Below are 25,636 nucleotides of genomic sequence, written 5' to 3' on the forward strand. Positions count from 1 at the left end.
ATGTTACAGAAAATCTCAAAGACAATGAGGCCGGCTGTGGAGCAGACAGCGTGGGCCAAGGAGCCTCCATCCTTGCTGTTGTGGTGAGTACTCAGTAATGTTTGATTTTAGAGGTAAAAATTCATCGTCGCTCTACATGTATAATGGCCAAGGTTAAGTGATTGCTATTTGTTTGTAACTTGAGAAACTAAAGAACGTGGCCAATTCTTGTTTTGATATTCTGGAATGACATCCCGGTCAGCAGAGTGCAAGAGAAAACAATAACACTGTTAATCAAATAACGTGGATGGATGAGTGCTATGGGGAACAGTATCTATAATGGTCTCTGCCAAAAGCTTTCGTCCATTATGTCACAGTTCTATAAAAATAATTTCATCATGTAAACTGTGTGCATTAGTCTAGTCTTGCGTATTAGTTTCATGTATTTTTTTATTTGCGCTTTGGCAGCATTTGAGTTTTGTGAATGTTTTTTTTTTTTTTTATTTGATTATTTTATGATATTGAATTATTGCATTTATTATTATTATTATTTTTTTTTAATTCGGAGTTGAACTTTTGTCTTATTCCTTCTGACCATTTCTCATGCTGACGTGTTTTTCTTTCATGCCGGAGCAGCACCGACGACTTATCTTATCTTAGTGTGTTACGTAACTTGCAGCCGAAGGAAGGATGTAGCGCTGAAACTGATGCATTTTATATATATATAATACTATATATATATATTATATATATATATAATATAGTATATAGTATATATAGTATATAGATATATTATATATTATATATATATATATATATATATATATAGTATATATATATATATACTATATATATATATATATACTCGTATATATATATATATATATATATATATATAATTATATAATATATATATATACTATATATATATATATATATATATACTATATATATAATACTATATATATATATATATTTATATTATTGTTAGTGCATGCTGAGTTGCGTGTTTATCTCGATGCTTTGTATCCATCAACTTGGGATTGAGAAGGATCGTGCAAACAAACAACTGCATCTAACAAGCTAAAAGTTAAAGAACAAGAGAAACTTATAGCAGAAATAATGAAAACAAACAAACAAGCAAGAAAGCAAGTGATGTGTGCTGAGAAAGAAAACTTTTACCAAAACACACTACTGGTTGGTGGGTGTGGGCGGCGTGAGGGCGGCACCTTAACCTTCACTCACTTTTTGACGAGTCAGCGGGTCACCCTCGGGATCCCCGTCAGGTTGCTCCTCCTCTGCCACTTCGGAGAAATCCCTGAGGAGCTCTCCGATCGCCGTCACCACCTGCACCTCCATCCTCCTCCACCAAGGATCCTTGGGACTCACGACCGGCGGGCGCTATCTGCTCCGCGGAACACGGCGGTATCTTTTGTGGTATGCCCTGGTCCAGGTCACCACTGATGTCTCGCAGGAGGCCTGGGGGGAGGGGGACGGTGGTGATAATGGTGGTGGTGGCTGTGTAACGTAGCATGTAAAGAGAGAGAGAGAGAGAGAGAGAGAGAGAGAGAGAGAGAGAGATGAGAGATGGAGAGAGAGAGAGAGAGCGAGAGAGAGAGAGAGAGAGAGAGAGAGAGAGAGATTTTCGTGTGTGTGTGTGTGTGTGTGTGTGTGTGTGTGTGTGTGTGTGTGTGTGTGTGTGTGTGTGTGTGTGTGTGTGTGTGTGTGTGTGTGTGTGACTAATTTTTTTGTCTGTATGTATAGTAAAATTAAAGAAAAGCACAGAATTCAATATTGGCAAGTATGAAACGACCTTTTCTTTTTCGTGTGGCTTGTCAGATACAATATTACTGGATATCTCTTACTTACTTATGCGACACCCTGTCGCCCTCCATGATACTCTACCGCATCGCCTTACCTCTCTCACCATCGTCAGAGTCACTTTCTTTGTCCCTAAAGGTTTCTGACCACGGGCTGGAGACGGAGGAGGAGGCGGCGGCGGCAGTGGTGGTGGTGGTTGGCGGTGGTGATGGTAGGGGTTTCGGAGCCTGAGCTGCAAGTCGCCCCGCCTCCCGCTGCATTCGCGCTGTTTAACGAAGCCAGAAACTCAGACTGATCGAGGGACTTGCTTTTCTCGAGGCCGCGGCGCTTCCACGCGAACCTCCCGCGTGAGGAGCTTCTGTAAGGGACGTGAAGAGCTGGGCTAGAATGTAGATCACCTGCTTAGCTCACTGTATCCAAGGGCACACACACACACACACACACACACACACACACACACACACACACACACACACACACACACACACACACACACACACACACACACACACACACACACACACACACACACACACACACACACACACACACACACACACACACACACTCAACTCTATTAAACTAAATTGCGGTCTCCACTTTATGATGATAAGTGATTTTAATGAAGTGGTGTCCCACCTCAGTTATTGACCAAAATAATTGCCTCACTTAATGTTTTATTATTATTCTTGAGATATGAGTTTACTTCGTACACACACAGCAGGAGGGGCTCATAGCTGCATGATACTCCGGAATGTTTAGCTGATAAAGGAAGTAAAAGGTGTGGACGCGCTTTGTAAGGAGTCATTACTCACCTGGTTTTCCTGCCTGGTCGCCAGAGTGGGTAGTAATGAAACACAAACACGTCTGGTTACCTTAATTAAAATCCCCAAACGACCCATAACCCTGCCCGCTATTTTTGGCGTATTTTGGCGTGTGCGGGGGACGTAATCACCTGCACTGCGTTTTTATTAATTTATTTTTTTGAGCATTTATCGCAATACATTCCTCTCCCTCTCTTCAAAAAAATATTTATTAATGCATGCGGAAAACAGATGATAAAGGCAGGAGGAATAAGAGGGAGTGCAGCTCAGGGATGATTTATTTCCTGACCTAACGAGGACACAAGGGAGTGAAGGACGCGGGGCGTCTCCTGAAGGTGCTGATGGCGTACTTGAGTGAATTCATTAGCAGCTTTAATGCGATTTTTCCTCTGCGGGCGTGTGTTAGCTGTTTTGTGCTTAATTTTTAACTTTGTGTTGTTTTTAAAGCAGATGGTAGGCTTTTATTTTTGCAATTGTTCTGTTTTTATTCAAATGAAGTTTACTTTTGTGAATGAGAGAAGATTGTGTTACTGTGTTGTGTTGCACTGTGTTGTAGGAAGCACTGCTAGTTTGTATTGCGTTATGATATAATACTAGGGCTGTACACACTTGATCATACTCGTATTACCATCTACGTACGTATACTCTAAGGGAAAGGAATCTCGTCTACTTCAAAAAACAACATAATACATGCCAGGAAAAAGCGGCTGCTGGAAGACTAGATGCATGTAGACAGACAGACAGACGAACAGACAGACGAACAGACAGACAGACGGGCAGACAGACAGACAGGCAGACAGACAGGAGACAGAGAGAGGTAGAGACACTAACTCAACAACATCAAATGGAGAACTCGACTTGGGATTGGCTGCTTCTCCTCCGTACTTTACATTCTGATTGGTTGAATGTTCGAGGGACGAGGACGACCTCTGACTGAGCTTCTCATCCCCCTGGAGGCGGAGTCTTTCAGCCACCGGGGTCTGTGGGGGACCGGGGCAGCTCTCCTCCACCTCGAAGGACTGGGTCTTGTGCATCTGGTTAATTCTCTTTCTTATCCGCTGCGGCAGGCTGGCAGGGGACGGGTTAGTGGGGTTAGTGGGTTATTGAGTTAATAGCATCTGTGTAGGGTCAAGGGCAAGGGGGATTAGGGGGGTAGTGTGGTCAGTAGTCGAGTAACATACAGGATTCACTTCCATTCAGCGTTTTTCTGAAGTATTAAGTAATCTGATCCAAAGTCTATCGATTATCAAGTTTTATAAGGATGTTGACACCAGATCTGGAAGCTTTACATTGAGGGAGAACAAAGCACTGTGGAAGTGAATGGAAGCGAATAAAAAAGGATGCTTGACCTATGACCGCCATCTGTACGTACATGCTTGGGTTACTTCTTGGTGCATTTAGTATCATGGTGTTAGGACAGGTGCACATGTCACACTCAACCTCATGCGCGTATACACACACACACCACACACACACACACACCACACACACACACACACACACACACACACACATACACACATACACACATCATCAGTTAGGTACAATTCTGAAAACTATTCTTCTTCGTAAACTATTCAGTCACAAGTTTGGCGAGCCCTGTTAAAGTTTCTTGTGTATCGCCTCTCCTTTTTCATTGGTCGGGTGAAAAGACATGATCCTTTTTTAAAGCAGCAAATTAGAGACTGAATGAGGAAAGTTGCTTATCAGTAACTTTAGAAGAAAAAACCTAAAACAAACAAAATAAACTCATCGTGTTCAGTCATTTTTCTCTACCCTCCTGTGACTTCAACCCTTTAGAAGAACGATCATTATTGACATATTTTTTGCTTTCTCTTTGTGGAGTGACACCATCAGTGGGAATTTTTCTCTTTCTTTTGTTGTCCTAGACCAGTGTCCCTCATATAAAAACATTACAATTATTATATCATTATGCTTTAAAATGAGTGATTATATTAGTAATTATGAATAATACATAAGGATCCTGATTTTAATAATTTGAGTTTAAACTAAGTAAATCCTGTACAGGCGCCGTATTGCTACTGAAGATTGTTAGCATTAATCCTTCATCTCGTACTTCGCTTTTTAGATCATTTACACATACATAAACCACACGAAACATGCAATTATACTAAATATTCCTCACCTTGGTGACTTATCTCCTGGAGGCAAGCTTTTCTCCCTTGTGTGCCTGTCCCTCTCTCTTGCTTCCCTCTCACTCCTCTCTCTGTCCTTAGCTTCCTTCTCCTGCAGCCTCTCCATCAATATCCTGCTCTTCTCCCTCTCCCTCTCTAGTTCCTGCCGAAGTTGCTCGGTGGCACTTGCTTCCCTCAGGGCCTTGGCTTCCTCCGCTGTTGAAAAATAGTGTGTGTGAACAAGGGAGGTAGACAGACAGACCAGCAGACAGACAGAGGCGGAGCAAGGCAGAGACAAGCAAAGGCACAGAAAGAAATTATGAAAAGGAAAAGTCTGTTTTGTTTTATTTCCGTTTAATCAGCAAATTTGAGAGTTTCGTCGAAAAGAACAGACGTATCCGCTACTCATCAGCTTGTTTCTCTTGTTTCTCCTCTACCATCATTTCCTTACTGGCGGAGAAGCAACATGACATAATCTGAGCAGGAAGCGTGAAATAAGGGAGAGGGAAAGTCAGACAGATAAACCAAAATAATCTGTGAGGGATGAACGAGGATTAAGAATGAGCGTAATGGAAGCTTTATAAGGTCAACGAATGTAATGCCAATGGACATCAATAGGGGAAAGATACTGAGATAACGAAGAGTTAATAAAGGGCTACAAGTACATCACAAAAAAATAAATAAATACATAAATAAATAAATAAATAAAATGAAATAAAGAACTATAAATATATCATGTAAATCACTCATAAATGAAAGAAAAATTATTTGGCGACATTTTTGTATCAATACTGCTGGGCTTAACTAGCTTAACGAATTCACTTCAGCACAACCTCGCCTCGGGAAAAATCCTGCATCGTAAAATTCTGTCCGCTTCGCAATACACTAATGAACACAAAGGAACACAAATGAAGAACAGATACCAAAAAGACGAAGAAAAGGAAGAAACATAAATGGATTAGGAGGAGAAGAATTACGAGAAGGTATTAAACGGAGAGAACAGTGAGAAAAAGAGGAATACGCCGGTAGATAAAGACGTGGAGTAGAAGAAAAAGAGAAGGAAATGGATGAGAAGAAGAATTACTACGAGAAGGTAGTGGACGAAGAGAACAGTGAGAAACAGTGAGAAGAGGAAGAAACTGTTAGATAAGGACGAGGAGTAGACGGAAAGTCAAAAGGCAGTAGACAAGGAAAACAAAAAGGAAGAAAAGGAGGAGTAGAGGGAAGTATTATGCTAACGAAGACGACAAGAATAAAAAGGGATACAAAAAAAATGGATCATCAATAAAACACATAAAAAAAAAGATGAACTCATTAATACTCCTCACGAGATCGCTAATTAGGAAAGTGACACCAGCTATCCTAGTCATTAGCTTTGTTATAGGGAACGAAAATTGCTGCATACATTATAGATTCTTTTCATTCCTATTAAAGGGAATGATATAAGAGCTTCGTTAACTGTTTTCCATGTATTTTTGCATCCTGTTCGTGTACATGGCTTGGCGAGTGAGTGCTTCAATGAACACAGTGCTGATCTGGTAGTATTGTAATGAAGAGGAGAGAAAAAGGGAGGGAGAGAGAGAGAGAGAGAGAGAGAGAGAGAGAGAGAGAGAGAGAGAGAGAGAGAGAGAGAGAGAGAGAGAGAGAGAGAGAGAGTAATGATGACATCGACTACATAACAGCACAGGTATGATGGGAGTTATGTTTCCAGCGTGCTAATGATGTTGGTGAAGTGACCAGCGCCGGTGACAGTCCTAATGACACAACTCAACGGTGCTGTGAGGAAAAATGACCCTTGGGATGGCCACGCATAATTTGTCGGCCTAAAGCTTATGTGTTGTTTTTGGGAAGGGAGATGCAGTGTGTGGCAGTGACGGAGGCTGAGGGGAGGGAGGGGGCGACGTGGTGGTGGTGGTGGTGGTGGTGGTGGTGGTGGTGGTGGTGGTGGTATTGATTGCTATGTACTGGGATGGCCTGCCGGGTTTTGGGAAAGAAGCTCAGGAGGGAATGAAAAGGAGTAAAGATATTGGTTTATTGTGTATGTAATGAATTCGTGTATCATTTTATATCTATTTTTTTGTTTCTCACCAAACTTCGTCTTAGGTAGCAAACGATATATTCAGTGTTGAATTACACTTATTTGTGTTGGTCAGCCAAATAGGCAAGGCAGAGAGAGAGAGAGAGAGAGAGAGAGAGAGAGAGAGAGAGAGAGAGAGAGAGAGAGAGAGAGAGAGAGAGAGAGAGAGAGAGAGAGAGAGAGAGAGAGAGAGAGAGAGAGAGAGAGAGAGAGAGAGAGAGAGAGAGAGAGCCTGCTTCTTTTTTGTTTTTTATTATTACAGCAAAGAGTGTTTAGATATTGAATAAGAATTTGGTTACATATGATATTAGTAGGCCTACTGCTTCCTTTGCTCAGGCTGAGATGAAAGAGAATGAAGGAAACTGTATGGATAATAGTAAAAGTAAACCATTGTTGAACGGAACACGTGTAACAAGGCTTTTCTTTAAAATTTGAACCCCAAAGTAATCTGAGTTCAATTACTTTAACGCACACACACACACACACACACACACACACACACACACACACACACACACACACACACACACACACACACACACACACACACACACACACACACACACACACACACACACACACACACACACACACACACACACACACACACACACACACACATCAGTACACGGAAGTGCACGCATGTATCTTCAGTTCGATGAATGTCCAAAACAAAGTGAGCCGAGGTAAAAAAAACGATCACAGATTATAGCAAATTAAGTGTGTGTGTGTGTGTGTGTGTGTGTGTGTGTGTGTGTGTGTGTGTGTGTGTGTGTGTGTGTGTGTGTGTGTGTGTGTTACATATTCATACTGCAATAACTGAAGGGACAATGATTTGTTAAGTGTCCTGGGTATTAATGTTGATCGCCCCGCCAGCCTCGCCTCACCCGCTGCCCTGCAATGGGTGCACTGGGTGAGGCACGGTGGATTTAAGCCAGCCAGTGCATCAGGAAATTTGAAGAACTTAGTTAAACCTTAATAAAATATCAGTCAGTCCGAAATATATGACTGCGGATGTGAACGCTGCCTACTGGATAAGCCGAATTTCGTCAGATTTGCATTTACGTATCTGTGTGCCGCTTCTTTGTGAGGTAGATTAGCAAAGCACTATAGAACGTGCAGCTTGAGAGAGAGAGAGAGAGAGAGAGAGAGAGAGAGAGAGAGAGAGAGAGAGAGAGAGAGAGAGAGAGAGAGAGAGAGAGAGAGAGAGAGAGAGAGAGAGAGAATGAAACGTAAAGGAGCATTTTTATTCTTAGTAGAAAATCTATAATGTTTATGTACTCATTATGTTGAGAGCTGGGCTGAAAATCTGAGTTAAATGCGAATTGTGTTGGGAGAATAAAAAGAATAGGAGGAAGTGGTAGGGTGGGAGAGGAAGGGAGGGTGGAATGGAGGAAGAGGGAAGCAGTAGATGATGCGAAGGAGGAAGGTTGAAAAGTAGAAAACAGGGGAGGGTAGCAGGGTATTATGAGAGAGAGAGAGAGAGAGAGAGAGAGAGAGAGAGAGAGAGAGAGAGAGAGAGAGAGAGAGAGAGAGAGAGAGAGAGAGAGAGAGAGAGAGAGAGAGAGAGAGAGAGAGAGAGAGAGAGAGAGAGAGAGAGAGAGAGAGAGAGAGAGAGAGAGAGAGAGAGAGAGAGGATCGACAGCGGAAAACACCGTTTATGAAAAGTTGATAAGTTCACCCTAAACTAAAATTTTATTAGCTTTATTTTTCCAAAAGTTTGCCATAAGTTAGGCTGGGCTGAAGCGGCGGACGTGCATGAAATATTAAACAAAGAAGTCACTCTTAAAGTGTGCGTGTCTGCAGGCCTGCCCGCCCATCACGACCCTCACCACTTTCGTGGCAATGACGTTCTTCACGTTTACGAGATGCTAAATATAGTGTAAAATGTTGGGTCGTCGCCCTATACTGTATCTCCTCTCCTCCAGACGTGTATTATGGCTGCTGTCGCGTCTTGCCCTTATCAGTGCTGTTAACACCCGTGGCTCTTCTGACGACACTGTCAACACTCCACCTTTCATTGGTGGCTTGTCCCCTGATGTTGCATCTTGCACCATTATATAAGCGAGTCACGACTTTGCCTTGTGACATGGTCTCAATGAACTTCTGAGAAGCCCCTTTGACCTAACCTGAGTCGCTGCCACCGGGCAGGAAGGCGGCATCGCACAGGTGGTGGTGGCGTTGCTGGAGTAATAGCGTTGACGTGACCTTTAAAGACTTATTGGTCTTTTTTTTTTTAAGTTGATTGGAGGTCACTGTGTTGTTGGTTTCGTTTGCCTTGCATCAAAGTGACTAATCGAGAAACATGAAAGAGCGCTTGCAATTTAAGGTATGTTCCTGAGAAGGCAATTACTGATAGTTGCTGAAAACTTCCTTAAACCTCTTTACGATCATATGCTCTCTCTCTCTCTCTCTCTCTCTCTCTCTCTCTCTCTCTCTCTCTCTCTCTCTCTCTCTCTCTCTCTCTCTCTCTCTCTCTCTCTCTCTCTCTCTCTCTCTCTCTCTCTCTCTCTCTCTCTCTCTCTCTCTCTCTCTCTCTCTCTCTCTCTCTCTCTCTGTGTGTGTGTGTGTGTGTGTGTGTGTGTGTGTGTGTGTGTGTGTGTGTGGGCACACACACACACACACACACACACACACACACACACACACACACACACACACACACACACACACACACACACACACACACACACACACACACACACACACTATGTATATTGTATTTGTAGACTTGAATTGTCTGGCACGAATCCCAAACGCCTTCAAGAGACACTTCAGCAATTGTGTGTAAAGCCAAGTAAAGCTTGGGCCACATTTATCAAGCAGGGCCGCCATGCGCACCGTCTAAATTTTAGAATTAGTAAAACGAATAGAAATAAAAAATATGAAACAATGAAGACCAGATTTCAAGTATGAGCCTTGAATAAACAAGGACAACAACTATCACCGCAAGTTTGTGACAGAGACAATGACACTGAAATAACTGTTTACCCCACAAGCTTGGCTCCCCTGCTACCTGTGAAGAGAGGCTGCGGTGACAAAAGTGCAAACGGTATTGTTCCAGAGTTTATATACACATCAAATACAGAACTGTAAGCTTTACAACCTGATCAAAGCTTGCAAATTGAATGTTGCACGCTTTTAGAAACACTTTCGTCGTAGTGTTTTTGCTCATTCATTCATGATGCAGTTCATCTTTAGTCATCACACTCCTAAGCAGTTGAAACACAGTTTAGGTTACAACCATCGCGGTGAGGCCACATCCACGACACTGAACACTACTCATTAGAGAAGGGAATTAGGTAGGGATTGTAGCGGAGATTTTACAAATGGTGAAACATTAGCAACGGGCTAGACTTTAAAGAAAAAAATCCCTCAACAGTATTGTTGTTGTAGAAGAGACACAGTTACATACGGAGGAGGTGCAACCGCCATGCTCTTGATTGGAGGAACACACTTGGAAAGCTTGTGGTAAATTCATGTCGTTTCTGTTTCTGAAAGGTCAGCGTTTTGCATCGGCAATAATTTAATAACACACAAAAGTAAGTTCTTCCAGGAGAAACCGTTTTTACATACTATTTGTTATTTTCGTTCAGTTTAGAAGCTGAAATATATTTTGTGACTAGACTGTAACATGCTGACTGTTTGCTTCATTAACAGACGATGAACAGTGACAACTGGTGATGACAGTCTGTTAATGAACTCGTCATCACTACCGGAGTTGCCTCGGGGTTTGGCAAATAGTTTTTCCTCGGGTGAAAAAAGGCTTGCATCTCAAGGGAAGCAGATCCAAGGCCCCAGACAAGCAGTAATGTGGGACATTAATATGAAGCCTCCCGCGCTGCTATTGTCGCTTCAACCCGGCCAGCGTCTGGCGAAGAGACTAAACTGACTCAGAGCTTGCTGCATGCTGCTCCCTCCTCCTCCTCCTCCTCCTCCTCCTCTTCCCTTTCCCTCTCCTTCTTTTCCTCCTCCTCCTCCTCCTCCTCCTCCTCCTCCTCCTCCTCCTTTTCCCTTTTCCTCTCCTTCTTTTCCTCCTCGTTCTCTTCCATTTCCCCCTCCTCCTCCTCCTCCTCCTCCTCCTCGTTCTCTTCCATTTCCCCCTCCTCCTCCTCCTCCTCGTTCTTTTGTGCCCTCCAGTCAAAATGCGCCACTGATTTTTTTTTTACGTCGAGGCTGAAAATTGAAAAATAACAACTATGTAAAGATGTATTCTTCTCCAAGAATTTAATTCAATGAGGGAAGTTAGTTTCCTGCCGGTGAAGGACGTTGACCTTTCGGAAATTGCTAGATCCTGTTCACAAAAAAAAAAAAAAACCCTAGAAAATATAGACTACTTATCGTTATTTTTCCAACGTAACTCGATAAAAAATGCACAATGAATAAGTTGATTCTTTTGGTGTTTTCTTTCCTTTCTTCACCGACTATTTTATTCTTTTAATATGATAAGTACGGTGAGCTTCAGATGGCTTAATGGTGGCTCTTTCAGAAGAAGGAAGAGGGGAAGGAGGAGGAGAAGGAGGAAGAGGAATGCATAGAGAGAATAGGAGAAGAGAACTGAGAAAAATACACGTGAAGAGAAGGTCATATATATATATAAAGATGATGAAGAAGATAGACGGAGAAGGGGAGAAGATAAATGAGGACATAAAGGATGAGCGGAGAACATAGTGGCGAATAAAGATGAAGACACAGTGTGGTAACCTAAAGAAGAGAGCTTGGTGCGGAGGTGAGGAGCAGGGCACGGAGGACAAGGTGGAAAAGAGAGACACAACGAGATGCAGGAGGTAAAATAAAAGGAACGAACAGTTGGTTTAGAAAATGTAAGGGGAAAAGACGAAAAAGGGAAAAATGTTGAGGTAGAAAAGATATAAAGAAAACGAAAAAAAAAAGATACAGAGAAAACAGAGTGAAGAGAAGAAATAAATTGATAACGTTATTGAAGAAGATATGCAAAGGAAATCATATGGACATGTTATCATTGAAAGTAATCAAGAAGAAATGGAGAGAATAAAGGAAGAAAATAAAAAAAACGGAGGGGAACAAAGGATAAAAGACAGTAAGGAAACATAAGCAGGGACGGTGGCACAAAAGAAACAAGAGAGAGAGAGGATCAAGAGAGAAATAGCCTGGATGAAAAATATGGAGGAGGACAAGGAAGTAATCATGAAGACGTAAGCAGGGAAGGGAACAAGAGAAACAGTGAGAGATGACAACGTGAGGAAGAGGTTGAATGAAACATGTGAAGAACAGGAAAACGGATCATGAAGACGTAAGCAAGAAAAATGGCTGCCTGTTTACACGCGGAGGAGGTGCAGCCGCCAACGTCTTGCCTGGAGGAACACAAGACACATTAATACCACGGAAGTAATTAAGTGGCGTCCTTGGCCCCGTCAGGTCGCGGCGTCAAGAGTAGGTCGTGCCGAGATATTGTTCCCCATGATGGCTTAATTTCCCGGAATAGCGGAATGGCATATTCAAGAAAAATCATCACTTGATTTTTTTTTTTTTTTGTGAGGCTTTTTTCTTGGAGGAATATACTTTGAAATTCCTGCAGTGTCGAGCTTCCGGAAGTTTTATCATTTTAAGTTCTTTCTCACATGACTCTTCGCCGTGTTCAGATTTATGGAGGTAATTCATGTCAGCTGCACACACGCAGAGAAACGTGTTGCTTCCATACTCACCTTCCTCCCCGCGGCCTTGGAGTTGTGATGGATCAGGATAAGTATCAGAGTCTCGAATGCCTTGTGACGATATCTCACCTCGCGACACACATTTATTATGCCGGGGTCCTTCAGTTTACCTTCGTCAGGTCTTCCCCCACAGACCTTTATCAGCCAGCTCAGGAAAAAAAAAAGGATGACCAGGAGATGGGTTGCGTATCTTTTCTTCTCTGCCATTTGAATAGGTTAACAAAAACAACTGACTCTAAACCAAAAAAGTCTTAACATACTTGAACATTGCCAACCAGAAAACGAGGAAATGAAAACGAATAAATGCCAGGAGAGAAGAGAGAGAGAGAGAGAGAGAGAGAGAGAGAGAGAGAGAGAGAGAGAGAGAGAGAGAGAGAGAGAGAGAGAGAGAGAGAGAGAGAGAGAGAGAGAGAGAGAGAGAGAGAGAGAGAGAGAGAGCTTCGTATCCCCGCAGCGACTTATGGCCCCCTTTGTCGCGCCATCATCAATATCCTTAGCAGTGATCATCTCTGCCTCGCACTCCCGTCAGTGGCTCGCTTCGCCTTGGGGGTTTGTCAGACACCCTTTTGGTGCAGGAGACTCACCCAGGTGTTGGTTTTCCAGCATGACGGCCACCAGCTGTTCCTGAAGAGCTGACAGCTGCGCCTCCGTCGTCAGCTGGTCCGCATCGCCCTGAGGAAAAGGAAAATACATTATTATGGACCGCTTGATGACCTGTTATGGAAAAAAAGGAGGACATTTGCATCTGAAATTACGCAACCAAAGTGAAGAGATTTTCCACTGTAATGAATTGAACATGGAACGCAGTGGACACGGGAACAGTGCACCGGGAACACAGAACTTGTAAATAGAAAAGTGGAAAGACCTCCGTCTGTCACTCTTCCAACTTGTTCCCAAAAAATCCAACGTGAAATATGTTCTGCATCAGTGGAAATGAATATTAGATGAGACAAAATGCCAGTCAGTGAACGCGCAGATCAAAGGCTCTTTATTTATTCTATATTTACTTGTCCATTTCATAAGTGAGCTTCCGCGAGAACAAATATTATTAGAATGAACATAAAACGAAACAGTTGCATCAGATCTGAGAACAAAATTATTCTTTTTTTTTTTTGTCCTTTTTTTCAACACTACTCACCGCTGCCACTTTACAGGGACAAAAAAGATCTAGTTTATCACTTTCCTGGAACTGTAGGAGAGAGAAAAGTCGCCGTAACATAAAATAAAAGAGACAGGGTGATAAACTCTGCTTTCCAAACGGTAAGAAAAAAAGAGGGAAGAGAGAGAGAGAGAGAGAGAGAGAGAGAGAGAGAGAGAGAGAGAGAGAGAGAGAGAGAGAGAGAGAGAGAGAGAGAGAGAGAGAGAGAGAGAGAGAGAGAGAGAGAGAGAGAGAGAGAGAGAGAGAGAGAGAGAGAGAGAGAGAGAGAGAGAGAGAGAGAGAGAGAGAGAGAGAGAGAGAGAGAGAGAGAGAGAGAGAGAGAGAGAGAGAGACCCGGAAATAGGTGAATCATATCGAAATAAAAATTGCCGATTGACGGAAAGATAAATAGGCACAAATTGTAAGAGGCATTTCATTGGTGATGAACAACCTGAGAGGGAAGGAATAGGAAGTGAGGGAAAGAGAGGCAGGAAGGAAGGAGGGAAAGAGAAGCAGGAAGGAAGGAGGGAAGAGGAAAAACCTAAAGTGGAAAGGTCAAAGGAGTTCAGAGGTAAAAGGAACAAAGAGAAAGTATCAAAGGCGGGTGTAGGAAGGGTCAAATTTCATCCTTTGCCCTATAAACCTTTCCTCACCTAACAGGAATGTAACTTACCCAGATTGGTAGCACGGGCGGCGCCTTACAAACATGTGGGAAATTGGTATTATATAGCTCTCTCTTGCACTTTCATTCAACACGTGAGGAACTTTCATCTAACACGACTGAAACTTTAATATAACGCAGAAACTATTTGAGTCTGATACGGTGGAAATTTTACGCATATGAAAAGAAGCTAATTTAAACCGTCCTCCCAAGCATTTTAATTATAACGTGGTAAAAGTCTTCATCCAACATAATGAAAATCCAACAAGGTAGAAATCTTACAAATATATGAAGCTTTTTACGTACGTTCTTTCCCATGACATCAAATCTAACACACTATCAGTCCCTATCTTAACACGCCAGAAATCCAAATATAACACAGCAGGAATCTTGAAAATATGCAAAAAGTTAATACATATACCGTCTTGCCAGCATAATCTTATATTCCAGCCTTAAGAATTACTCCCTTTTCACGTCGGTCGGCAGGAATGAAGTGAGAGTCCTCCTTTGGAATGTCAGGTCCAGGAATAGAACTAATATTCGGAAAAGGGATTCAGTTCACCCGACTGTCGTGGAGAGGTCGAGGAGGTGTCGGGCACGTGGGAGTGTTCGCAGCTGATAAAAATGTCCTGATATTGGTTTCTGGGAAGAGCATTCATCTGTAATGTCGAAGAGCGGGTGCCAAGATTGCCCATAACGCCTCAGAGCTGCAGGTGAGGTGCAGGCGGCCCGTCCAAGTGTTCAGTTTAAGACCGTGATTGGATTCCGCCATAAATTTCCCGAACAAGGTGGTGGTGGGAAGCAGCTGCATGTCTCCCTGCTGCATTTGATGCTTCCTGAGCGCTCCTTTTATGGTGTGATTTAATTGGCAGTGATTGCTCTGGTAATACGCATTAGTTGACATAAAAAGATCTGTTTCATGTAAATTCATTGATTCATGTATACAAATAAACACGCATGTTACACAGATTTTGATATTAATTTACCGGGAACTTTATCCAGATATTTTCTACTTTTCCGCAACAAGCGTTATGTGACATTAAAAAAAAAATTATAATATATTACGAATAAGTGACTCATACATAAATATAAGTGTGTAGAGTGCACTATGCTTTTATATGTGATGGAATTTTATAGTAGTTAACGAGCAGTGGAGAGAGTATTTCTGCAGCCGATGTACGAGACAGGTGAGGCCCAGGCTGGTGTGGGGAACTCGCAGCGCACCAGATGTGTTTGAGTTTGCCAGATTCTCACCGCCACGAGGGCCAATGCGGGCTCCACAAACTCCACAAGTTAAACACAAAGGTACTTCATCTTGTACCCACTTACATTGATTAGTAAATGGAGTTACTTTAATTCATCGTAATTTCTAGTGTGTGAGATTTCAGTTGAAAGGCGTGATCACAGAATGAATGTCCCATGTATGATAAAATATATAATATAAGATATATATGATGTATGATATGATATACGGGAACATTTTCAATCATTTTTACCATCAGCTCTGTCTCATGAAATTGGTAATATTGTTGCGTTATGAATTTAATAGATCCTAACGGCGAATGTGGGCGAAACAAGGCCTGGGAATGCTCTCGTAAAAATGTTTAATTTGCCACGTTATGGTTTGTGGCGCATTAACTGTAAGTGTCACAGGCATCGCGGAACATTTGAAGTTTGGCGTGAGCTGCCTCGATGCGCTGCATTTGGGCGACTCATTACCCTGATGGGTTATGTTGGGTATGTATTGAGGTTGGTGCACATGTCGCGAGGACATTAGCTGATGGTGTTGACTGCAGCTGCCACCGGTGCAGGGCAGAGGGAGAGATTACGAAGCATAAACATCCACACACACACACACACACACACACACACACACACACACACACACACACACACACACACACACACACACACACACACACACACACACACACACACACACACACACACACACACACACACACACACACACACACATGCACGCACGCACGCACGCATGCATAATAATGAAAGAAGAAATCATTGTTATGAGTAGCGAACTCATCCTTCCCTTGGGTACGATTTGTGGCGAAGTGGAAGAGAAAAAAGATAGTTTAACATCACATAAAATTCACTCAGTGTGGCGGTTTTTGATGTGGACTTATTTTACAAGCACTAGTCATTAGCTCAAATAAGAATAATTTTTGCGTGTCTCTTTTTTCATAGCCACTTTTTTATGGAAGTAATGAGAAGTAATTTAATAAAGAAAAATATCAAGCCCCACTGTATTAACTTTTCCATCTTTTCTTTAAACAGTGCTTTCTACATATTGTTATTAAGGCTAACAAATAATCATTACAGAGATATGGTGCAACGTAAATTTATATAAATTTCGATATATACCATAATTTAAGATTAATTCATGTAAATTGCTTGCCATCGTGATTATAATGATCATTAAACTGCGGCGACGTTAATCATTTGACTACTTGCAATAGCTTCCAATCGATTAAATGATGGCTCATAATATAATTAAAACTTGTATGAGCGAGGCGATGGATGGCCGCTTGTTAATAAGATGGCGGACCTTTATACGTCAGGGAAGGGGCAGCGGGACGGCTGAGTGGTCGTTGTTCACTTTGTTGTGCCCTTATCTGTACGAAGAATTATGTAGTGCTTGCCTCCCGCGGTACAACAGCCTTCCGCTCCCTCCCGCAGAGTATGACTCATTCCCCCTTTGTGTGGATCGTAATTCCTCTCGCACTGATTGATCCCTTTGCACGAGTCTTCATACACTCGACTCCAATTACACTCAAGGTAACTCCCACGCATCCACGGTGACTTTACTGCTCTTTGTTTATGTTCCACAATTATCCCTACATACAACACGAGCCTTTGCGCATAGAGAGAGAGAGAGAGAGAGAGAGAGAGAGAGAGAGAGAGAGAGAGAGAGAGAGAGAGAGAGAGAGAGAGAGAGAGAGAGAGAGAGAATAAACAAAGTACACATTTTATTTCCTTCCCTATATCTGCATTCTTAGTGTCTCGTCCTTTCCTATTTTTTTTTCTTTCCTTTTCAGCCAGTTAAATATTCTTTGTGTGCAGTGTTTTCAAGGCCATTCACCAGCACCGCGGTGGTCCTGCATCGCCTGCAGCAGGGAGAGCGGCACCCCGTCTCTCTTGTCATCAATATTATGGCGTGGGGGAAAGGAAGGTCTAACTGAACATAGTTGCTTTGCTCACAGTTTTCTTTGATGTGCTTTCAATCGTATTATTCTCGTTTTCTTTGATAGTTATTGCCTGCATTTCTACTTTCTATTTTTTTTTGTTCCGACGTCTTCCATTTTCACCTCTAATATCTGCAATCACACATCTATTCTGTGCACTTTGCGTCGTGTTAAGGGCTTGAAATGAGAGGCGACAGAAATTTGGATAAAAGCAGTTCGTTTAGTTAGTGTCGATAATTGAGTGAGGGTGGCGGGAAACGGGTGTATTGAGCTGAACAGTGGCGAGGGGCGGCGACTCTTGCACCACGCCTCCTCCTCTCCCACCTCCTCCTCCTCCCCCTCCTCCATGCTTCCCAAACACAGGGCTCTCTCGCAGCACCTCACACTGACAAAGTAAACTCGTGTGGTGCAGAAAGTTATCGTAGAAGTTGAATTTCTGGGATTTGTCTTGGGCTGCAGGTCTGGCTGGCTGGGTGGATGTCTGGTAGCTGACCGAAAAATAAAAAAAAACGTTCGAGGCTAAATGTGCTGGGGTTATAGAAAGGAAAGTGCAGCTGGAACTGATCGTCATATAAAATTTTTGCTAGTTGTTTCTCGTATCGTGTCTCAGGTTTGCAGAGGAGAGAGTGTCGCCGCCCCTTGTATGTCATATTTTCCCTTTGTTTCTCGTGTTTCGTCCTTATATTTCGTGTGTCTTCTCAGAGGTGCAGACGCAAGGGTTTAGCTCCTCCTTGCATGTCAATTTTTTCCCTTTGTCTCGCACGCCCTGTCTTAGGGTCGCAGAAGGGAAAACTTAACTGTCTTGCCTTTTTCCTTTTGTTTCTCTTCCCCCTATGTGAATTTCTCCCTCTTATTTGACGTGTTCTTCCTTCAGGGTGCGGGAAAGAGAGTGTACTTCTCTTCGCATGCAAATTATTCCCTTGTTTTTCGTGTTGACTCTCAAGGTTGCAGAAGTCTAACCATTCCTTGCATTTCAGTCTGTTCCCTTTGTATGTCGTATTGCGCCTCTGAGTTAAAGGAGAGAGAGACCGAAAGTATTACTGGTCCTTGTATGTCTGTTCCCCTTTGTTTTCCGTTTTCGCCTAAGGAAGCAGAAAGGAGATTGTAACTGTTCCTGTTCAATTTTCTCCCCTTTGTTGCTCCTCCGTCTACTTGTATCACAATACATATCCCGCTCTTGGCCTGACGTGACCCAAGGGAGTTTCTAGCGTAGTCAGGCCATTTTGTGTAGCTTTATGAGGTTATTATAGGATCGGCTGTTAATGCTCGTTGTGTCCCCGTGTGAGTGTTTCAGATGAGCGATGGTTTACGGATGTTTGTTGTATGTTATAAGCCTGTTTCTGGTAATGACTGAGATTAATGAGATGAGTATTCTGCTTGATGGCTGTTGTTGTAGTTACGAGTTGTTTGAAATGTGTGTGTGTGTGTGTGTGTGTGTGTGTGTGTGTGTGTGTGTGTGTGTGGGTGGGTGGGTGAATGGGTGTCTAATGAACAATGTCCACCAGAAACAAGTAATTCACGGCGCACTTATTCTTTGTACCTACCCATGTACTGAAAGAGAGAGAGAGAGAGAGAGAGAGAGAGAGAGAGAGAGAGAGAGAGAGAGAGAGAGAGAGAGAGAGAGAGAGAGAGAGAGAGAGAGAGAGAGAGAGAGAGAGAGAGAGAGAGTTGAATTTTTGAAAGGTCAATAAATTTTCACGTGATCCTGCAACCATAAACATAAACTTTTCGCACAAAGGGTAATAGGGGCTCCATTCCACCGACTCTACCTTGTGTGTTTTCAGCGCCGGTGTGTAAGTATAGCGGCCTCGTGCATCATTACCGCTAATATGAAGTCATGAATAATTAACCAAGTGGCTCGCTCGCCTGCCCTGCCGTAGGTGGAGCAGCTCCTGGGACCTGCCTTTGTTCATGATAGACGGGCGCAGCAAACAGGGTCTATCGTCTCACCGCTTGGCACTGACACATTATGTCTCACTCAGCATTATTCCTCGTCCAGTGCGCTGTTTTAATATCAGTATCGCAGACGCATGTATCTCTGTCAAGCCTTTCCTCTTCCCCATTTTCTGTCTAGCATAGCGCTGTTCCCCCCTCTGCAACAATGCCTTCTCCTCCCCGTCATAGTCCCTGCGATCGTTACTCCAGTACTCCCTCCGGCAACGTCTCGTGTCCGGGACAGCATTTTATTTTTATCATACATTCAGAATTTTATCCAGAATATGTTTACATTTTCATCATTCCCCCCGCGGTCTTGTTCCAGGGAGATGCATGCGTTTGTTTAGAACACAAGCATAAAAATAGCAGCTTATTTAAGTTTTGTGTCTTGAGCAAGTTTCACCTCGCTCTGGGCTGTGTGGCGTCCCCAGTCCGTTGTATTTTCTTTTTCATCTCTCTGGAGGCGAGAATCTCTGAGGATCCCGCGTCCTCGCCACAAGGTCGAAACTAAGATCCAGCCTCACGCTGCTTTCTAAATTAGCCTGTCGAGACGCACCAGCCCTGCCTCTGCTCTTTACACAAACAGCATACTCTGGTGATGGGAAGCTTAATTTTGTGCTATTATGGTATCACTAAAAAGCCGCGCAAAGAGCGCCATTAAAGGTTTTTGTAAAAAGTGCAAGATGAAAAAAATAATTACGTGTTAATTAGGTATTAAGAAAGTGTAAAAATACTCATAATGAGCTCTTGAAGGAAAACAGAGTCTTAGAGGTGATGCTTAAAGTATACACCGAGGCGGCGCCAGACTCAACGAGCCGTGAATAAAAATCACACAAAGTTTAATTATTTTTCCCCCTTCAGGAGATGCACTTTTCTCAATCTTTAAGAATGAATTAAAAGCTGCAGGCCGCACAAAACTTTCCTACTCGACTCGTGTATGATACCCGAGATGTTGCAGGGTAACACCAACATTTCCACGCCTTAACAGAAAATAGCACACTATTTTACCGCAATCTTTACACCTTCACATCACACCACGCCCTTCAACACAGTCCCCACCAGACGACACCAATACTGCCACGCCTCAACAAAAAACACCACACCACTTTTTTGCCAGTTCCACACCTTAACACCATCACAACACGCCCTGCCCTTCTCCAATCCAGTCCACCTCAGCACATCTCACTTCACACTCCCCACCACGTCCACTGCCCACCAATCGTCGCCTGTAACCTAATTGGCTGGGGCTCCTCTCCTCACACAGTTAGACTCGGACTTTGATGTTGCCAAGGTCGAACATTCCGGCTACACATTATTTCTCGTTTTCTTGGCAAGTTATGGTAATGAAATGTGGATAGTAAATGCCGTAGAGTTTATATGTTTTTGGGTGTGGCGTAAGAAGTGACGACAATAATATTTTACATTTATATTTGCTAACCTAGTTTTTTTTTTCTTTCTTCATCTCTTTTTTACTTACTTCTTATATTTATTTATTTATTTTCTTTCCTTCTTTCCTACTCTCTCTCTCTCTCTCTCTCTCTCTCTCTCTCTCTCTCTCTCTCTCTCTCTCTCTCTCTCTCTCTCTCTCTCTCTCTCTCTCTCTCTCTCTCTCTCTCTCTCTCTCTCTCTCTCTCTCTCTCTCTCTCTCTCTCTCTCTCTCTCTCTCTCTCTCTCTCTCTCTCTCTCTCTCTCTCTCTCTCTCTCTCTCTCTCTCTCTCTCTCTCTCTCTCTCTCTCTCTCTCTCTCTCTCTCTCCCTCAATTTAATCCACCAAAATACACTAATGTCTGAATGCCTCCCGGTAAAGTGGACGTATACTCGTATATATAGGAACAAATAAACGCACCATGCACGCCCACTCACTCCTCTTCATCCCTTTGCCTCCTCGCCTTTCAACACCATTCATCTCCCACCGTCCTTTCTTGCTTCTCGGAAATTCTGTTTTGATATTCATCTTGCCATTTTTATGTTGTGGAAACGAATAACATCGTTTTTATTTTCACGTTCGATTAGTATTCTTTCGAGTTCATGTTTTATTGTTCCTGGACAGTGTATTGGGAGGTGAAAAGTGAAAAGTGTAGTGTTTCCGTGTTCGTTGGGTTGTAACGTTCAGTATCGTGTAGTCCGGCCTTTATATTTGTGTTTGTCCAGTATTTTCTTCTATTGGTGTGTGTTTGTGTGTATGTGTGTGTTATTTACCCTTCTAGTCCGGCGACAGAGGCAGCCGCTCCCCTACGGTAAAAGCCGAGAGCTCATAGTGATCGATCTTTGAGTAGAAGTAAGAGTATTCACATGCCACACACCAGGACAACGAGGGCACAACATTTCGACTTAAATCTCTTACTTATTTGCTTCCAGGTGCACAGGAGATACGAGTACATATTGTAAGACTCGCCCATCTGCGCCGTTCACAAGACTCGAACTCAAGCCCTCTCTCTTGTCAGTCGAGCGTGCCAACCATTACACCACGCGATGTCTGTGTGTGTGTGTGTGTGTGTGTGTGTGTGTGTGTGTGTGTGTGTGTGTGTGTGTGTGTGTGTGTGTGTGTGTGTGTGTGTGTGTAATACAAGCCGAAATACGGTGTTTACTCGAATAGAAATAGAAAAGAAAATTTATACAGTATTCCAGTAGGCACGATAAGATGATGGATAATGATGAAGAGGAGGAGGAGGAGGAGAAGGAGGAGGAGAGGATTAGAAGGAGGAAAAAGAATGGAGGATGTAAAGAAGAGTAAAAGAGGAAGAAGAAGAAGAAGAAGAGGAAAAAGAACAAGAAGAAAAACACAGAAGAAAAACATAGACAAGGTAAAAGTGAAAACACGAAAGAGGTAAAAGATTAAAAGGAGTAAGAGGAGGATGAGAAAGGAGAAGCTACAGTGGCGGTGGTAGTGGTGGTGGTGGTGGAGGTGGGGAATATAAATCAAAGCAAAGCAAAGTTTTGAACAAAGAAAGAAGTAGGAGGGGAAAAAAAAATCTGAAGATGAGTGTTCTGCTGAGAAGGTGCGTGGGAGAAAGACGCAAGGGTGTGTGTGACGGACGGTAATGGAGTCTTAGATGCAGAAATGTGGGGAAAGGTGGTTTTGACAGGCGGTAGGAAGGGCATGTGAAGGTAAAAGGAGATGGAGGAATGACCTACGTTAGCCTGTACCTTTTTAGGACAGAGTAGTGGTGGTGTGCATGAGTGACAACAGTTAGTGATTTTTGTGTTTTCTTCTTAATATATGTTAGGTCAGTTAGGTCTGGTTACGTTATGTTTGGTTAGGTTTAGGTTATGTTAGGTAACGTTAGGTCAGGTTGGATTTGGTTTTATAATGTTATGTTGAAAAATGAAAAGAGAAATGGAGAAAGATGCTTAGTTTCACACACACACACACACACACTCTCTCTCTCTCTCTCTCTCTCTCTCTCTCTCTCTCTCTCTCTCTCTCTCTCTCTCTCTCTCTCTCTCTCTCTCTCTCTCTCTCTCTCTCTCTCTCTCTCTCTCTCTCTCTCTCTCTCTCTCTCTCTCTCTCTCTCTCTCTCTCTCTCTCTCTCTCTCTCTCTCTCTCCTGACACACACACACACACACACACACACACACACACACACACACACACACACACACACACACACACACACACACACACACACACACACACACACACACACACACACACACACACACACACACGGTTCAGAATAGTTAAGTAATAAGCACAAAGAGAGAGAGAGAGAGAGAGAGAGAGAGAGAATGGGACATAAAAGAATATCGGAGACTCTATAAAGCCTACCAGAAATACTTCTTAAAGAAAGCAAAGCATATTCCCCGTGTGTGTGACATGCAGAATTAAGATATTTAAATGCAGACTTGACGGAAGCTTCTGCCAAGGGATTTGAGAAAGAAGTTAAACTTAGCACTATGAATAAAAGCCTAGGAGATTATTCAAATGATGGCGACTCCCCTTCATGTTATGTGAATAAATAATGTTGAATCAGGAGAATTTTCCGACCCACGTTTGTTGAAGGACGAATAGGCATGAAAAAGATTGGGGCACATATCGAAGTGGGACAGTGAGGTGAGGGAAAAGATTGAACACTGACGGGAGGAAAAAGATAGAAATGTGAGAACGAAAATAGAACATCGAGGAAATCATAGAACAATGTGAAAAAATATAGGACTGTGCAAGATGATAGGATATTGAAGTAAAAATAGGGAAATTTGAAAAGAGAAAAATAGGACTATATGAAAAAAAAAGATATATATAGGTTAGTATTGAAACTCGTAGTGCAATAAGATCAGGAAAGATAAGGCAGTGAGTTATGAAAAAAGGACAGGAAAATAAGGTAAAAATATCACACAAAAATCAGGAAAAAAATAGAAAAATGAGGAAAAAATATGAAGTAAGATAGATCAGAAAACGGAAAAGAGATAGGACAGTGAAGAAAACATAAAGCAGTTAAATGATACAACAGTAAGGAAAAATAAGATAGAGCAAGGAGAGAAAGCAAGATGCAACAGTGAGGAAGAGATAAGACTTGGAGGAAAAGATGGAACGCCAAGGTCAGGTAAGGAGGACACCTTCAGAAGGACGCGCTTAAAGGATTCAGTGAGGCAAATACATATAAGTGAAGAGGAAGGTCGGCAGATGCGGTTATCGTTGAAAGGATAGACGCATCGACAGATTCACTGATGTAAACAGAGATGTGTCCAGCGGTCACTCAAATCTAAATGGAAATAGACGCGAGCACTCAAGGGGAAATAAAATACAAACTGAACGCGACAGAGTAATAAATTGACAGCTTGATGGAAAACTCTTGAAAAAAAAACGTGCCGGAAAAATAATGAACGTTGGTTGAAAAGCTTGCTGGGGAAAATAATTGAGTCCTAACAGCTTGCGAGGCACAAAAGAATGAAGGCAAATGGAAGTTTTATGAAAAAAAGTTTTAATATATGCGGTGAAAAGCGAAGGTTGGATGGGAGCCAGAGTGAGGACGAAAAAAATAAAAAATGTAATGTATGCGTTTTAGAAGTGAAGAAATAATGGAGTGTAAAACTATGAGGAAAATGTAAAAGTGGCGATAGAGTGGTCAAGCATAACGAACGTAAATATTAATGTAGTGAATGAAATTAACATGTCATCACTACGAATTCCGAACCGAATGGTGGTAACATGGGTGAGAAAATAGCGCCAAGGATGAAATGAAGACAGGTACTCAAGTTTTCGTTATGTAGTAAATCCTTCGACCATGTTTTACTCATATAAGGAAGCAAAAAAACACGAAAATGTAGAAATATCTGAAACGAAAGACGAGAAAAAAAAACAAAAAAACAAGAGAATGCTGAAATATTTGAAAAGAAACACGAGAAAACTAAACACATCTATTATTCTAACTAGAGACAACGTAATAAATTAAACCTTTGCCGAGACCTTTAACACCTTGACCTTTCCTGTTCCATTACGTTTAGCAGTAGGAGGTACATACCACTGAGTGGCAGAAGGCTTTGTGGTCTGACTCGTAAACAACAAAACAATGCCGTTCTTTCATAAAGTGTGAAATGTGGTGGTGTTTGGCAACTCCAACCTCTGTCTCCACATCACGTAGAAGACGTATACTAATTACTGCGTCTTGATTAGAAGCGAGAGGACCTAGAGAGAAAGACAGGCTTGCGGATCGAAGGTAGTGCGGCCAGAAGGAGAAAAGACGCTGTGAAGAGGGACTGGGAAAGTTAAGTAGAGTGGAAAGATTAGTAGACGAGCAGAAGTAGATCGAACGAGAGAAAACGAGATACATCTACAGCGGTGCGACGGAGCGAAAGCAAGAGAAAATAAGATATATAATAGTGAAAGCAGTGGGAGAAAACGCAGTTAGATTTACAGAAAAGTTATTCAAGAAAAGAAACCCATGAAAAAACCCCACTAGACATTTATTTATTGACGCAACTCAGCGGGAAAAAAAGCTGAAAAAAAGGACAATGTAACTAGCAGAGAGAAAGAAATTCACGACCATTGTGACGAAAAGAATAAAAGCAGTAAGAGCAGAGAGAGAGAGAGAGAGAGAGAGAGAGAGAGAGAGAGAGAGAGAGAGAGAGAGAGAGAGAGAGAGAGAGAGAGAGAGATAGAGAGAGAGACGAACGAAGAAAAGGCACATTGAATGAAGACAACATCAGGTAAGATAGGCGAAATGACACGG

General features: G+C 42.5%; 2 protein-coding genes across 12 annotated transcripts in view; one reads left to right on the plus strand and one right to left on the minus strand.

Moving 5' to 3' along the window:
• The first annotated feature begins 58 nt into the window (after positions 1-58).
• Positions 59-25,636, plus strand: part of LOC135107927 (uncharacterized) — a 172,229-nt gene continuing 146,651 nt past the window's right edge. The window contains exon 1 of the mRNA XM_064018376.1: positions 59-83. The gene's annotated coding sequence lies outside the window, so the exon portion shown is untranslated. The remainder of the gene's footprint in view (positions 84-25,636) is intronic.
• Positions 1,202-25,636, minus strand: part of LOC135107925 (splicing regulatory glutamine/lysine-rich protein 1-like) — a 90,404-nt gene continuing 65,969 nt past the window's right edge. For 9 of the 11 annotated variants that reach the window (XM_064018365.1, XM_064018364.1, XM_064018373.1 and 6 more), the window contains 5 exons: positions 13,114-13,201; positions 4,771-4,975; positions 3,456-3,692; positions 1,898-2,158; positions 1,205-1,458 (listed from right to left, as the gene is read on the minus strand). In XM_064018365.1, the coding sequence (XP_063874435.1) occupies positions 1,933-2,158; positions 3,456-3,692; positions 4,771-4,975; positions 13,114-13,201 (756 nt within the window). In that variant the 3' untranslated portion in view covers positions 1,205-1,458; positions 1,898-1,932. Of the gene's footprint in view, positions 1,459-1,897; positions 2,159-3,455; positions 3,693-4,770; positions 4,976-13,113; positions 13,202-25,636 lie in introns of all 11 variants that reach the window. The other 2 variants (XM_064018366.1, XM_064018375.1) reach the window with 2 other exon arrangements.

The sequence above is a fragment of the Scylla paramamosain genome, chromosome 16 (assembly GCF_035594125.1).
Source record: "Scylla paramamosain isolate STU-SP2022 chromosome 16, ASM3559412v1, whole genome shotgun sequence".
Classification (NCBI taxonomy): Eukaryota; Metazoa; Arthropoda; class Malacostraca; order Decapoda; family Portunidae; genus Scylla; species Scylla paramamosain.